The following is a 15,695-nucleotide window of genomic DNA, read 5'->3' as shown; positions in this document are numbered from 1 at the left end:
GGTGGTCAATGCCGTGGTTTCAGGTTTAATTCTCGTGGTACTGGCAGATGGCAGGCCTAAAGATTAACCCACTGTGCTCTAATCCCTTCTCATCTTGTAATGCACGGGGGCCTGTCTGTGGTCACACAGGCTCCATCGGACATAAATGTAAAACACAATTAGCGCACACAATGTTGCTACAAGTAGCCAAAGAATGGACTGGTGGACATGCTGCTTATAGCGTGCAATAGGGTGACGACCTTCAGGTTTTTTATTCTCTTTCATAATGTAATTGACATTTGACTGAAATGTTTAAACCTACAGATGTGTGTCAGATGTGTGCATACATTCTATAAGAAAAATCTGTCGCTGAAGCATACACTGTATACCGTATGTGCAAGTGTCTTTGCAATGATCGCTGTAAAAAATCATAAGGATAAAAGCTCACTGCTCATCTGTAGTCATCTTCTTAGTTTCTAATCCCGTGCCTTCAATCACAGCAGCACATGCTGAGCTCTTTGTTCCTGTTGAGGACGGCACCATTAGGCTGCCCATAGGGAAATTTCAGATGCTTATCATTTCAGCTTGCTGCTGCGTGCATCATTTGATTTGGATTGTTGTTATCAATTGACAAGGCTGAACCTGTGTCTGAATCAGCCCCTGACATGACTATACAATGTCTCAAATCATGTTGGGCCTTGACCAGATGGGCCACTTCAGTCATGAAGAACTTCTGCTACAATATCAACCAGCTAGACCTCCTGGGCCAGCCACCATCAGTCTGTTGATTGTTCCTAGAATTAAATCCTAACATGGGACTTCCTGTTCATAGTTCATAGAACTACTTTCAAACCAAATCAAAGCCAAACCTTTTAGTCACACAGTGGACTTTAAATCTGCACTCCAAATTGTATTCTTTCACCCAGCTATTTGATCTCAATTTGGTTTTAATTTTCTCTTCTTTTTTTCCCATCATTTATCTATGTCTCATGTGAAGCATGTGGAATTAACCTGGATTGTGCTGTACAAATGAAGTTCATTCCCTTGACTTTTTTGAAAGAACTAGTGTAGTTTTAAAATTATAAAAAGAAAAAAAATATGTCCACATCCATGCATAGTGTATGGCATAACCATCAAATTCAGGCACTCCAGTGGATGCCTAAAAATAAAAAGCCTTTAATATGGGCCAATACACAATAAAAATACAAAATTAAATACCAATGTGATTTGAATTAAGCAAAAACAACAATATTATACCGTTTAGTTATTTTATCATCGTAAAATAATAATTAAAGCCTTCAACATAATTTGTCTTCAAATTACGTGGAATGATTACATGAGAAAATGTTTTCCTCAGCAACATTTGGGTTTGCTGTGTATGATTATATTATGTGGCCGAACTTTAGAGCACGTTTCTGGCTGTCTATCAAGAAAGGATGTCGACAGCAAGTAGAATTAGTTTGGCTCTCATCTTCTCATCCTGCACTGAAACGTGAGGATCCACAAAAATGTCAAATGAACATGTAGACTGCCAAATAACAGTTTATCACTACAACATCAAGAACATTTTGGATTACAAGAATCCCACGTATACCCAAAATACACCCATCATATAATACAAATGTCTCATATTCAAAAGTATAACCTTTAAACGATACAGTGCCTCTGGTAGTTTGCATTGTGTATGGTGAAATGATCGGTTTAAATTGTGTTTGTGGAGTGGCAAAAACAAAATACTGCCTTGGTAAATCCTTGCTTTTTAAAAATACATTTAAAGAGAAATTCCAGTGCATACTTTTACTTATACGTAAAATTAGATTTACCATGTCAAAAATAGAAAGGGAAACTTTTAATAAATTGTAGCCCGCAGTACTTGTGTCACTACAGGATCATTCTGTCAGAGCACCTGTTTTCAAGACCCCCAATTCAGCTTCACCATTTTGGATTATTATTGATAATCTCTATTGCGGTATGCTAAGGGCAGAGGTTTGCTTTTAGTCCTGGTCCACTCTAAAACTAGGTCACTCCTTTAATCTCTCCATGTAGAGTATACTGTAGGTTAACAGCCTTTTTTTATTTTCATAAACCTCCGAGAGTGCATGCAGAGTTGTGAATCATGCAGAATCCTAAAAGATATGACACACTACTTCTGCAGGAGGATCACGGAATAAAATGGCCAATAGCTTCAGTCCATCGAGGTGTTCAGATCATTTATGAACATAGTAGTCCCTGCATTATGGGTCTTAGTAAGATTTCATCAAAACCTTGAGGCTTCAGGAGTGTTTGTCACTTGAACCTCAGCAGCTTGCATAATACAGCGGGACCTTAAAGAAATAATTGTAGAAATAAAATAATTGTATGTAAATCACATACAAACACATTAAAACAACCAATGAAAATACATTAAAGTAATGTTAAAATATACTCATGAAACCAAATCCAAGCACTGATATTGTAGTTGATGCAAATTTAGAAAATTGAAACCCTCCAAAAAATATGTTTTTATATAGGACATGTAATATGTTTGTATATTGAACTACCCTTCAGTTAAGAACAAACCTAAATTCTAGTATAGCAAAGGTTATCAATAAAGACAATCCCCTTCATGTTGTCCATAATATATTTTACATTAAAATGTCTATTAAAAAGAGGAAAATAAGTTGCATCAAATATATTCTGTAGATGACTTTAAAGTTAAACGGATGTACGGTACGCGTGTGCATCATGTTGGCCAAACTAAATCTTGTGCAAACTAAGCCTGTGCTCTTGGGCCGACAGTCTCCCCATGATACACTGCTCCACACTCTACTTTCTATTACACTGCTGCCTCCAAGTGGTAAAAAAATGGTGGTGGACAATAAATGTAACAAAAAAAATCACTGTGATTGCAATTTTAATTAATTTTTTTTTAAAATGTGCATTTACATGAGTGCAACACGATGGGAAATATTTAGAAATGTATATCTTTATCTACAGTTGCGGATAGGGTATCGCAGCGATTATCATTAAACTAGCTGTTCAACAACACTGATCATACACAGGTCTCCGCAATATGGCAAATATATGAAGAAATGTATGAAGACTGAATATCTGTACATGTCTAACAGACCTTTTTCCCAGCAGACTTTTTGACTTGTCATAGCAGGGAAAACACGGGTGTCACTAATAACATTAACAGTGGCTCTGTTTCTTCAAGTTTCCCAGAAAGTCATGACTGTGTGACACTGAAGCTGAAGCAGCTGAATGGAATTCAGCCATCATGCATTTCTTTTCACCTGAGCATTTCCTATTGTGACATGTCAAAATGTCTTCTGTAAAAAGGAACCTATAAGGACAGCCCTATGTACACGATAAAAAAAAAAAAAGAAAAGAAAAATATACCAAAGAAATAGAAATTCAAACATTTTCAAGATTTTCAAATTCCTATAATGTGGTTGATGATTGAAAGAGCTGAGAGAGAGCATCTACCTACAGCAGATGTCGTTAACCTCTTTTAAGAGGCAATAACCAGCCTAAGATAACAGTGATTACTGCATACGTTTCATTAAAATGCTTTCCTAGTGTAGACAGATACAGTCCTGAACTGACAGAGGAGACAGAGGAAGGTGAAGGTAGGGTCTACAGTCTCATCTGTAAGGTCTCATTTTCCAAGGATGACAGCGTGTTAATGCTCACAATGCACTGTGACAGCCAAAGCCAGGATTACAATCCATTTGGGACTTTTGTCATCTTGCTCTGCCTACCGTGGCTAGTGGCTTATACTGCAACATGTCCTGCAAGGCTAGCAGGACAAATTTCAAACTCTACACAAGTTACAAAGAAGGTTATAACCAAGGATTCAAAATTCAAGATCCAAGATCAATAAGTACATTTACTTCCAACATAAAGAAAAGCATACTTTTTGTTGTTTGTAATCTCAGTAACGCCTTAATCATCTCATTGTCTGCATTTCTTGTTGTTTCTTGTTATCCACATCCGACCAATAAAAGTTAGCCTATGTTAAAGGAGTGTTCCACAGAGACGAACGTAAACGTGAACAGTAAACTCCTCTTGATACCAAACTGCAGGGTGTTGTGGGGTCACGTGACCTCGCCTGCACAGAATGTCCCATTCACGGAGCGCGGTGCGGTGTCGTGCAGCACACGAGGAAAGTCGGACAAAAAGTTTGGAAGCGCTAATGTCTTAACACCAATCTAGTTTCCGGCCAAAACAGCGCGTCCCTCTCTGTCGGGGGTCGGTAAAGTCTTTAATTGGCTACGTGACACAGCATTTATCTTTTTTTTTTTTTTTTTTTTTTAACTCGGCATTTAATGAAATATTTTGGAGAAACAAACACTATTTTGTTCGGTTTTGAACGTCGATGTTTCTGCAAGACGTCCGCGCCTCCGCGCTGCCTCTCGTTCATCTGGCAGAGGAGAGGAGCCCGCGTCCGGGGACACAATGAGGCAGGGCGTCCTTGTCCGACACAATGCAGCAGCAAGATGCTACGAAGGGAAGACACTGTTTCTCACAGGACCGGGGGACCTTTTGCGCGACTGCAGAGAGAGAGAGAGAGAGCAGCTGAAGGTTGGTAACATCCGCTACCTGAACATCTCCACATCTTGTTTTTTTTTTTTTTTCTGACAGGAAATGACTAAAAGCTAAGAAAAAAAAAAAACAAAAAACCTATAGAGCCGCTGGCGCCGTAGAGCTTGTAAGCATCCTGCTGCCATGCGCGTAAAACGCTATAAATGATGACTAGTGATAAAGTCTACCACTTTTTCCACAACTATCAAACCATACATTATGTGATGTGTATGTGTATCCTCATGCGATGCAGGTATAAATGATGATTGTACAAATATGGATGCCGTGTAGGCTATGCCGTGTTAGTCCACTATAATCATTAATTCTCTATATAGATGTGAGTTGCTCATACAACCATGATTTCCGGGTTTGAATTTAAGTTTTAAGAAAGCATCTTCCTCTCATCTCAGGGCATCAGGGATTAATAGTATGCAGAAGTAGTCATTAGTCTGTATTCATTCTGGTTCAGTGGTGGGGATGTTGGAAAGGCTCATGAATTGAATGCCCCCTCCCCCTATGTGGCTGCTATAGTATTAAATGGGTACCACACATACACACACAGAGGGGGTTTTCTTTATTTCCAAATGGAAAATAGTAAGACATCCAAACGAAAATCAATTAATTAATCACATCGAAATGATAAACGGCACCTATGCAAATCATAACGGTTTTTAATTTTTGCCCACAACAGTTACTTGTTTACACTAACACCCCTCGATGAACAGCAAAGCTTTAAGAGGGAATTTAGCTCTCATCGTCTCCATGAGATGCTGCTTCAAGGCTTTGAAGGCAGCCATTAATGTAATTTGTAGTGAGATGATAAACAGAGTGATGGGTGTTTCTGCTTGAGCAGATAGTCAGATTTGCCAAACGCTCCAGTGAGTCTTGAATATGTAAAAGTGCTCAGTTCAAGTGCTTCAGCCTGACAGTTTGACGGCTATGGCATATTAAGCTCAGATAATTGGGTGATATTTACTTACAGAGCACACAATCACTCCACAACGGCTTGAGAACGATGTCTTTTTCCCTTAATGATATGCTTTGTAGAGATTTTTCACTCTCTTGACAGGTCCAAATGGTGCGTGCGTGTCTGGGGGTGGGAGGGGTTGGGGAGCGGGTAGTTTACATTTCTTTTTCAGCACCATGACAATAGACAAGTCCAGAGACAATTTATTCAGGATTAAGAAATTTGTTCAGCAAATTCAATGTTAAAATAGTGAATTTGTTCAAGGGTCTTTCAAAAGGGGAATGTGACACCAATGTGGGTTGGTAAGGTTAAGTCTTCCGAACTGATTTGCGACAACATTTCAGAGTTCAGGTTTCCCGAATAGCCTTTGAACATGGCAGGGTAATGCAATACTCCCAGCAGATGGGAAGGAAACTACTACAGCTAATGACAGTTTGATACTAACATGCTCTGACTTTCCCTGTGCTCTAGGCTGATAAACGATGATCTTGAAAAATTGCATCAAAGCACTTGCCTGTCAACACATTGAGGCTTGTGCCTTAATGGTGACTTTATAATGTGAGAAAACCCTTGATTTCCAGAAATGATACTGATGAATTTACCTTTGAGAGATTTCAACATGGCTTCCTGTAAAATAGATGGGAGTGTTAAAAACACAGAGAACTGGAATCAAACTCAGTGCCATGTGGCAGTGCTCCACTGTGTTTGCCGGCTCTGAAAACCTCTCCTGTTTACACTGACTCTCTCCCTCCCTCTCTCTCTCATCAGTCTTCTTCCCTACCCCTGATCTCAGCCATATTTTTTTCTGTGGTTCTAAGAAACGAGACACACAAGTTTATAAAAGCTCTGTGTTGTGCAAACTGCTAAATATTCCTGAGGTTTCAGATAAATACATCTGTGACTGCATGTTGATTTGATATCAAAAAAACACTGGCTGAATTTAGGTTTGTCTCAAAGAGCTGAGATAGAATGTAGTTTTTCTCTCACTTTTTTTGAATCATTTGTCGCTTCGTCATAATCCATTAAGAGGCATGCCTGTCGTATGATTTCATTGTTGTGTTTTTACATCTTGTCTTAATATCTTCTTATGTTTACCTATCCTCATAAACTCATAAAAGACATGAGCCAAACAAAGTGTATGCAAGGATTATGACATGAAGTCTTGGATTTGGTGTTAAGTGTCATTTAAGCCAATATGAACATTCTTATTGCAGAATGAAGCTTTAGCCTCTGCATGACAAGCTATGACCCACACACAGACCAGACCCTAGACATCCAAGTACAAAGCCAGGACTCAAGAATGAAGACTAAATATGCAATCGTCTTCATCTGTATCGTTGCCCTGGTCATCATCGAAAAGGAAAGCAATATCCTGTCAAGGTAAGAGAATAAAATCTGGAGAAAATGTTGAAAGTCATGAGAGTTATTCAATTTTATTGCTTTGGTTGAAGTCATACTTTCTGGGAAGGAACAGTCCGGTCTTCAGATTTACATAGACTCCAGGTCTAGGATCATATCCTGCCTTTTGTATCATCTGACCTCACTGTTTATCTGTCAAAGCTTTTTCCTCGGGTTGCTCAAGAAGATTTACCTAGGTAGCTGACTGCTCGGTGTCCTTTTAAAATGATTAAAACAGAGACGAGTGGAAAAGAACTACACCGATGAAACATGAAGCTAGCCAGCAGCTGGTTAGCTTAGTTTGGCATAAATACTGGAAACAGCTGGAAATACCGACCCTAAAAGTAACAAATCTGCCTACGAACACCTTCACAGCTCACTAATTTAAAAAGTTATATGTTGCTTGTTTAATGCATACAAATGCAAAAATGTAAAAATTACAAGTTGTGGTTTCATGCTGTGTTTTGTGCCGGACTATTTCTTGGCCATGAGCAATGGATTTGCGCATGGCGACTTAACTTAACTTAACTTTACGTTAAGTGAAGCTTACCAGCTCAAACGTACAGTAGCTCAATGTATCAGTGTCAGCTAAATGGAAAATGTAAAATATAAGACTTGTCTTAAGTGTTGATGCTGCTTCATCTGTTGTTAATTGATATTTCTCATCAGGGTCTCTGATAAGCTGATCCTGAGGCAGACTCCTCAGCAGACCCCGCAGACTCCACTGGATTACAGCAACACGACACAAAATGGCTCCCTGACGGTGCTCAAAATGTTGCTTTCTAAGCTCACTGGTACAAAAGGGAATTTCTCTGAGGAGCAAGAGGAGGATGAATTGGATGATTTAGACACGTACAGTTATAGTGGTGGCCGTAAGCACATATTACTCTTGGCCACCACACGAACAGGTTCCTCATTTGTGGGGGAGTTTTTCAACCAGCACGGGGAGAACATGTTCTACCTGTTTGAGCCTTTGTGGCATGTCGAGCGCATGCTGACCATGGCCGCAGAGGCAAACAATGGGACAGTGTTGGCAGGAATCTACCGGGATGTACTCCAGGGGCTCTTCTTGTGTGATTTCTCTCCTCTTGAGAAGTTCATCTCTCCCCCACCTCAGGACCACGTCACCCCAGCTCTTTTCCGCAGAGAGTCTAGTTTATCGCTCTGTGAAGAACCTGTCTGCACTCCTGTAATCAAAGATGTTTTTGAGAGGTATTGTACATTCTCTAGATACTCGCTGTGACTGATCAAGCTTACAGTGTTGGTAGAATCTGAAGAAGTAACTAAAATTTAGCAGTGATACGGCTGCAAAAAGGGAGGGGCTGCTCGTTCTGGCAGTGATTTTTACCACTGGAAGCTCTCGCTTTAATAATGTATCCTCAATGTTCTTCAGCAAGTCTTCTGGATAATATGAGTTTTAATTATATCAACTTAGTTTCTGAGAAGTCATTTTTTTCCATTCAGGTTGGTACAGTGATTTGCTCTAAGTACTAAGTATGATACCCATGAACCTCAGCCTATGTGCTGATGTAGAGCTGTAGCACATTCAGATTGCTCCATAATTGCAATTGGGAACAAACATTGCACCATATTTGCTGAATTCATTCAACATTAACTCAGAATTCAAATAAGCTTCCTCAAATTAGTTTCATGTACATTTAGGTTGTAATGTTTAGCAAAACAAGACATTTGGAGACATCAATTTAGGATTTAGGAAATTGTGATGAGCATTTTTCTCAATTTTCTGACATTTTATAGAGCAAACATTTAATTGATTAATCCAGAAAATAATCATCAGATAAATTGATAATTAAAATAATTGTTAGTTGGAGACCAATAAGCAACAACAATTCATGCTTAGTGATTGGATGTTTTTCTAACTGAAATGCCCATTGGGAGTCATAGTTGACTTCGCTCCAGGCAAGAACCAGACATTTGCTCATCTTTTGCAATGATGAGTCAGCCAGACAGTTTCATGCCTATACAAGCTTTGTAAGTGCTCTAACTGCTCCAACTCAGAAAAATGAACAAGACATTTACCTCTGGAACCCTAGGCACCTGAAATAAATTCTCCCACTTTGCAACTCTATGAAAGATACAGTATTTATCATATAAAAACTATACCGCTCTTGTCTTAGGTATCACTGTAAGACCCGTCGCTGTGGGCCGCTGAACTTGACCCTTGCATCTGAATCCTGCCTTTCCAAGCAACATCATGCCATTAAGACTGTCCGTGTGCGCCAGCTGGACACATTACAGCCTTTGGTGGAGGATCCTCGCCTGGATGTAAGAGTGATCCAGCTAGTCCGAGATCCACGGGCCATCTTAGCATCCCGCATGGTGGCTTTCTCTTCGAAGTACCAGACGTGGAAGGCCTGGGCGCAGGACGGCCAGGTCCCTGAAGATGATGAGGAGGTGAAGAGGCTAAAAGGAAACTGTGACCAAATTAGGATGTCTGCAGAGGTGGGACTGAGCCAACCTCGCTGGCTGAGGAGCCGCTACATGTTAGTGCGTTATGAGGATATTGCCCGCTACCCTATGCAGAAGGCAGAAGATATGTACAGGTTCACGGGGATTCCATTTAGTCCCCAAGCTAGGGAATGGATTCTGAGGAACACCCAGACTACACAGGAGGCTAGTGGGATTTACTCCACCCAGAAGAACTCATCAGAGCAGGCAGAGAAATGGAGGTTTAGCATTCCATTTACACTGGCTCAGGTAGTGCAGAGAGTGTGTGGACCCACCATGAAGCTGTTTGGGTACAAGTTTGTGGATGATGAAAAGACACTGATCAATAAGTCCATCAGTTTGCTTGAGGAAAGACTGTTTCACTAGTTTTAAGGTCACACTGCACACGATGGATCGGAGCCAGGAAGCAAAGGTTCCATGAAAGACACAAAAATGTTTTACTGGTGACAGTAAATGGGCCAAACAGTTATATTCATATACTCACCGATGATGTGCCTCATTGTAACAATGAAGAGCCACTTGCTGAAGAGCAGTATTTATTTACATACGGTTTTCACTGAGTAGCCTAGTACTTAAGCTTTATGTCATGCTCTGTGATTCATTTATACGAAATAAGCATAGATATCAAGGCTGACAGATTGTCTAAGATTATTATGTAAGATTTTATTGATAGTTGATTGTATTTAGATTTTCAGGGATAAACTACAGCGAAAGTGAAAGTGATGTTTTGTTTGTGCTTGTGTGTCTGGAAGAGTGGATGTTTCTACTCATATGGTTATTAACGCTAGTGCTTAATACAGCCTAGTTCAACCTGTTTTGTATGTTCATAGATCTGCACTAGACTAGGCAACTGATATAATCAGTTTAGATTAGATTAGACCTGATGTGCATTGATAGGGCTTTGCATACCTGAATCAGGTAAAGTGAATGTTGAATTGTATTTTGTGGTGTCTTCACGAGGAGTATTCATATCCACTTAAAAGTACACTGTGAAAATACAGTTTAATCTCTAATGTCTTTAACCCAATGCTATTTAAATCACTTCTCTTGGGATGTAATTCACGTGAGCAACCAGAAAATACCAGAAAAAAAAAAAAAATCTCAATTAAGATGGATATAAAATATAATACTCAACAAATAATACTCAGTATTCAACATTCAAGTGCTGTTTCTCGCAGTAGCTAGCCAGTAGCCATAGTTGTAGTAATGTATTTCCCAGCGCTGCTTCTCCACCTCTAAGTAAACAGGCAGTTTGGGTGTCATTTTACAAAAGCAGCTTCTCTGGTAATAACCTGCTGCTGTTAAGTGTGTTCATGGACACATGAGTGAAATTGTTGTGGAAGGAGTTTTTAATTACTTCCCATTTAAAGCAATAAAATAATCCGAAATATTAAGACATGCAAAATTCTGTTATAAGTGTTGAGATTCTTGTATATTGATGGTTTTGGTGCCAAATAATATATACAATGTACTTACGTACTGTAACTGCATTAATGTGGCCTGTCACTTAAATGAAACCCAGGTGCTGTTGCATTAAATGTCACTCTTGATGGTATATAAAGGTATCCACTGTGACTCTAGTTCAATGGCAGCATTGTGTTCAGGCTGGCTGAGGCACTGCTGAAACTGCTGTGCTGCTCATGGAAAAGGGGTATGCATTACAGGTACATATAGTGGTGGGCTTAGTGTAGAAAACATAAATATGAATACTGGCAGGCCTTGAGTTGCCCAGACTCTCTACTTGAGAATTTAAGGCAAAAAGAATACTGTGAAATACCAGGTGCAACTGAAACAATGGTTGCAGTCAGAGTATGCATTCAACTAATTCAGATACCCAAAGTAGCAATAATAATATGGGAGCAATACAGTTTTGCAGTTATTCCTTTGTCATAAAGATATGTAAACTTTCAGCTGTCCATCCATGTGCTCAGCATGTTCCAGGCAATTATCATTTGGTTAAAGTCTGGCTCAATACACTACATCTGTGCCAGGCTATCACTCCCTTTGAAATTTTATACTTAAGTAAAACAATTAATGGTTGGATCAGACTGAGGATACAGGTGGGCAGTGGGAAATGGTTAGAGACATGTCTCTGGATGTTTTGATACTTTTCTCTGCTGTGAAAATGTGTCACCATTGGAATGTATAGCAACCTTAATAAATTCAAGATGACCACAGCTGCTTTTCTTTGCAAACAAGCAAAACCAAGATCTTAGAGCCTCATTTTAACACTATAGAGACTGAATGTTTGATACTCAAAAGACTTTTGGTCAATAATAATTTAAAGGATGAACTCTCATTGAAGAAGAGGGTATTGGTTTCATAGGTTGACAAAGTTATGAGTTTCTTGTAAACACTGTGTTTACAAGAAACTCATAACTTTGTCAACCTATGAAACACTGACTTGCTGTCATTGTTTACTATTAAAACTTTTTTGTTTAGTCACTTTCTGGTTATTCTTGCAGAAGAAACCAAGGGCCTGTGCACAGATTATGCTTAAGCAACTAGAAATGTATCATACAAATGTAAATGTTCTACTGAAATGATAATTAAAATGATTCCTTTGTTATAAAAAGGTGCTTTGAAGTTATGAAGCCATCCGTATTCAGTGTGGAAATGCTGCTTCTGTCAAACATACGATGACTCATCGGCAGTTCAAGGACCCAAAATAAAACCATCACTTGCTTGCCATTTTACATGTGACATCATGTTACAGTGCACCAAAATACACTGGTAATGTTAATTCATCAAGGTGTTCCAGCAGTATGAAAATCCCATCAACAACAGTAACGGGACAGGAAGTTGTAGAGGAAGTGTTTGTGGCAAAAACACCAGTGTTTATGGCATTCTCATTATCTTACGGTCAAAGTCTGTGTGTTTGTATTTAATTCATAAAGGTATCCATATTTGGGTTCTTTTGGGCAAGGTTAGGCTTTCTCTACACTCACCACACCAGCAACTTGCTGTAGCTGAGTATATAGATCAATACCAAGAGGGCAGAAGGGTCATAACTTCTTTGTGCTCCTTGATTTCTGCATTTCCTTGAAAAACTTGACTCCATATAAACCAGCATGTGCAATCATTACTTCGGCCTTCCTCCTCCACAGACTACACAATAAATATTTCTGCCTTCGAATCAATGGCATTTTTAAGCACTGAAATGCAGACGCTGAGTATGACATGGGTCAAATGGAGATGAACGTGGAAGTGTTTGCTCAGTTGCATTCTCTCTGTCTAGCTTCATATCCATATGCATGCTGTTGCCAGGGATCGCCAAAGGGCTGAGTGGGAAGTAACCACGGAAAAAAGGCCGAAACAAGGAGCCTATTCAAGTCTGCATTCTTTCTGTCTATTTCATGCCCCAGCTGAGAGAAAACACTTTAGAGTTCACAGCTGTTTTCCAGGCTGAGTTTCTCTCAGATCATTCCCCAAATGCTGAATATCCCCACAGCAACACAGCAGACGTTTCCATCCAGCGAAAAAGGAAAAGTCTTGGTGATAAGCCACTGAAGAGCCAGCTCCAGCCAGGTATCTGGTGTTGTTTTGACCATTAGAGGTTCTGTAGAATAATGAGTTTGAAATGCGGTAGTTTTTTTTTTTTTCGTTGTTTAAGTGTTTTACCAGCACAAGAATGCGGATGCGCACTGCGAACTAACGTGTGATGTGATTCACACATCTGCTGACTCCAAATGTGTAGTTTATGAAAGAACAGAGTAGATTTACAAAATGACTACACTGACATCCATGTATCTCTTAAGAGTCATGCCAATACATCAAATTGAGGTAAATACACTGAAAACTAAACGTGGTGTATGGCAGGCCCATACGTAACACCCAACAGTTTCACATATAATAGACAGAGGATGGGGGTAATGAGTTGGAAAAAGAGGAAGAGAGCAAGCGTATGAAAAAAATAGAGGTTTCAAAACAGTTTGAAAAGGCTTTTAAATGTTTTGAGCTGGCAAATGTTTGAGCAAGAACATGTATTATTTGGCCCTGAGCGCCTCTGACCCCAACCCTGTCTTACATTACATTTATACACAATTAAACTGTATCATCAAATACATTTTGCAGTAAGCATAATTGTGAACAGATTACATTTTCTAATAACATAATGATGATATTTTGTTAATTTACGTATTTGGCAAGTCGCAAATATGTTGATACTGAAAATATCGCTAAAATGTTCACAGAAAGCGTATTTGTTTTCCAACAAAATATATGATCTTGCAGGACAATATCCATTATCGTGACTACAGCATTATTAAACATTTTTACGGTTATGTTTAGATTTTCACGGCACTTGGTTAAGGTTAGGGAAAGATTGTGATTTGGTTTAATACAGAAAAAGTTCACAGTGATTACAGACACAATGTGTTTATTTACAATTAACAAAATGCTCTTGTTGCCCAAAACTAACCACAGACGGGACTTTGGATCCCGCAAAGCGTATTTGCTGTCACAGTTTAGTTGTAGATAAATGTAATGTCCAGGAGAGATGGCTGCTGACCCTTGACTTTCTGACTGTAAATGGCACATGGAGTAAAATTTTTTTGAACACAAAACTGGGCCTACCCCATCACAAACAGACACACAATAGGTTTCAAATACAAACAATTCAAATAAACAGCACTGAAGTCAGTAGACACAGGAACCGGACCGTTCTTAACCTGCTAGCCAGCGTCTCTGTGGTAGGGTTTTACTGATAGTGATTTAATCATTAAATTATTCGAATCAAAACATTCCACGGGGTCCACGAAATTGATCTCTCAAAAATAATATGCTACACTGCGGTCAGATAAACCAACCTGCTATGAGAAAAGAAAACACACACAAAAAAACCAAAAAAAAACATGAACATGGGATTGTACATTTATGGGCAGAAACTTCACACTTGGCATAATGAATTGTGTTTATGTGTCAGAACTGAAGGGAGACACACAGTTTGCTTTTAGTTAGGTGTTGGCTCACAAGAAGACATCAGGGGAAAGAGAGCACCGCACACATAACTCAGATGCAATCTTTTAAACTGAGCCACATGGGGCAGGTAATTCAAATCACTGAGCTCACAGTGATTTGATTAGCTGCACTGTGGAGAAAATCCAAACTAAACCAAGATTTTAAAGGAGCTATATGTAAGTTTTTGCTATGGCTACATAGCCAATATTAGCATTAACAGCTGTTTAATTACCAGTCTAGAAGAAACACTGTGAGATCAGCATCAAACTTCATTCCTTTACTTGCCAAGATCTGTCTCCAGCGGCGGAAAGCAACGCCGATGTTAACTCTTGTTTTGCTTCTACTTCTGTTGCTTCCTTTCTTCCACTGAAGTTTGCATGTTAACCAGCTAGCCCTGACCTGGCTGGCCTGTCTCGTCACTTTCCGATAGCGACTCACTGTAGCGTCCAGAGAGGAAGAGAAGTAGTGCTGCCCAGAGGGCATATACTAACCTTTTTTTTTTCTAAATGCAACGATGGCTGAAGCTCTTGGCAAGAAAGATGTTCAGCGGCATAGAAAACTTACAAATGGCACCTTTAACTTTCTCATATACAAAGACAAAAAAGTATTAGCTTTTCTTCAAAACGATCCAAACATTTGGAGTATTACTGGAGTATGTGTTATTCTTGAACACTGACACACATTTACTCGAACCTGATAACTTATTTTTTTTCTGAAGCTCTCTCTGTTGTCTTCTCTCCTTATCTTAAAGATCAACTCAGCTCTGACTTGGTTCCTCAGGTTGAATCTTAATAATGTTCACCTGCTCCAGTGCAAGATGGCAGTTATACATGTAATGATCTGCTCAATGCAATTGCAGGTACAGATGTAATCACTTCAAACATTGTCTGTCTGGAGATAAAAAAAATCCCTATTTGTAGTATCATTTCCTGATTGTCACAATGAGTTATTTATGAATTATTTATTTGATTACTTGTCCATGAGGTTTCGTTGATAAGACAGAAAAATAATTGATTGTTTGGATAACTGAACGCCACTGTGAAGTCTCAGTAAAATGTGCAGTTTGTGCATAGGTTTAGTACATTTATTCATAGTTACATATATACTGACAAATCTTTCCTCTTTCTATACTAAACCTCAAATATTGTATGTGTTATGTGATTCTCTCTATTTTTGTATGGTACGGCATCCAAATGTTTCATTCTTTCTACTCTCTGTGTTTACTGGTTTCTAGAGTGTTGATATATTAAAATTGGAGAATTTTCTTTCTTCCTTTCTATAGACTCTATTTCTATGTTAATGTTAGTGGCCTTGTGAGCCATCTGATCTATAAAACCATGAAATGTGATTTGTGGTA

General features: G+C 39.1%; 1 protein-coding gene across 1 annotated transcript; it reads left to right on the top strand.

Moving 5' to 3' along the window:
- The first annotated feature begins 4,263 nt into the window (after positions 1-4,263).
- On the top strand, positions 4,264-11,878 carry chst3a (carbohydrate (chondroitin 6) sulfotransferase 3a). The gene is made up of 4 exons (XM_040138354.1): positions 4,264-4,545; positions 6,727-6,892; positions 7,580-8,122; positions 9,049-11,878. Exons 2-4 carry the CDS (start codon positions 6,747-6,749, stop codon positions 9,743-9,745), a joined length of 1,386 nt encoding a protein of 461 aa, XP_039994288.1. The 5' UTR covers positions 4,264-4,545; positions 6,727-6,746; the 3' UTR covers positions 9,746-11,878.
- The last annotated feature ends 3,817 nt before the right edge of the window (positions 11,879-15,695 follow it).

Source organism: Xiphias gladius, chromosome 11 (assembly GCF_016859285.1).
Source record: "Xiphias gladius isolate SHS-SW01 ecotype Sanya breed wild chromosome 11, ASM1685928v1, whole genome shotgun sequence".
NCBI lineage: Eukaryota > Metazoa > Chordata > Actinopteri > Istiophoriformes > Xiphiidae > Xiphias > Xiphias gladius.
The sequence above is the reverse complement of the archived record's forward strand: the minus strand, read 5'-3'. Positions and strand labels throughout refer to the sequence as shown.

Coding starts and splice junctions, on each gene's coding strand:
- chst3a (XM_040138354.1), top strand. CDS start 6,747: ATGACAAGCTATGACCCACACACAGACCAGACCCTAGACATCCAAGTA. Junction 6,893..7,579: donor GAAAGCAATATCCTGTCAAG/GTAAGAGAATAA, acceptor ATTTCTCATCAG/GGTCTCTGATAAGCTGATCC. Junction 8,123..9,048: donor ATCAAAGATGTTTTTGAGAG/GTATTGTACATT, acceptor CTCTTGTCTTAG/GTATCACTGTAAGACCCGTC.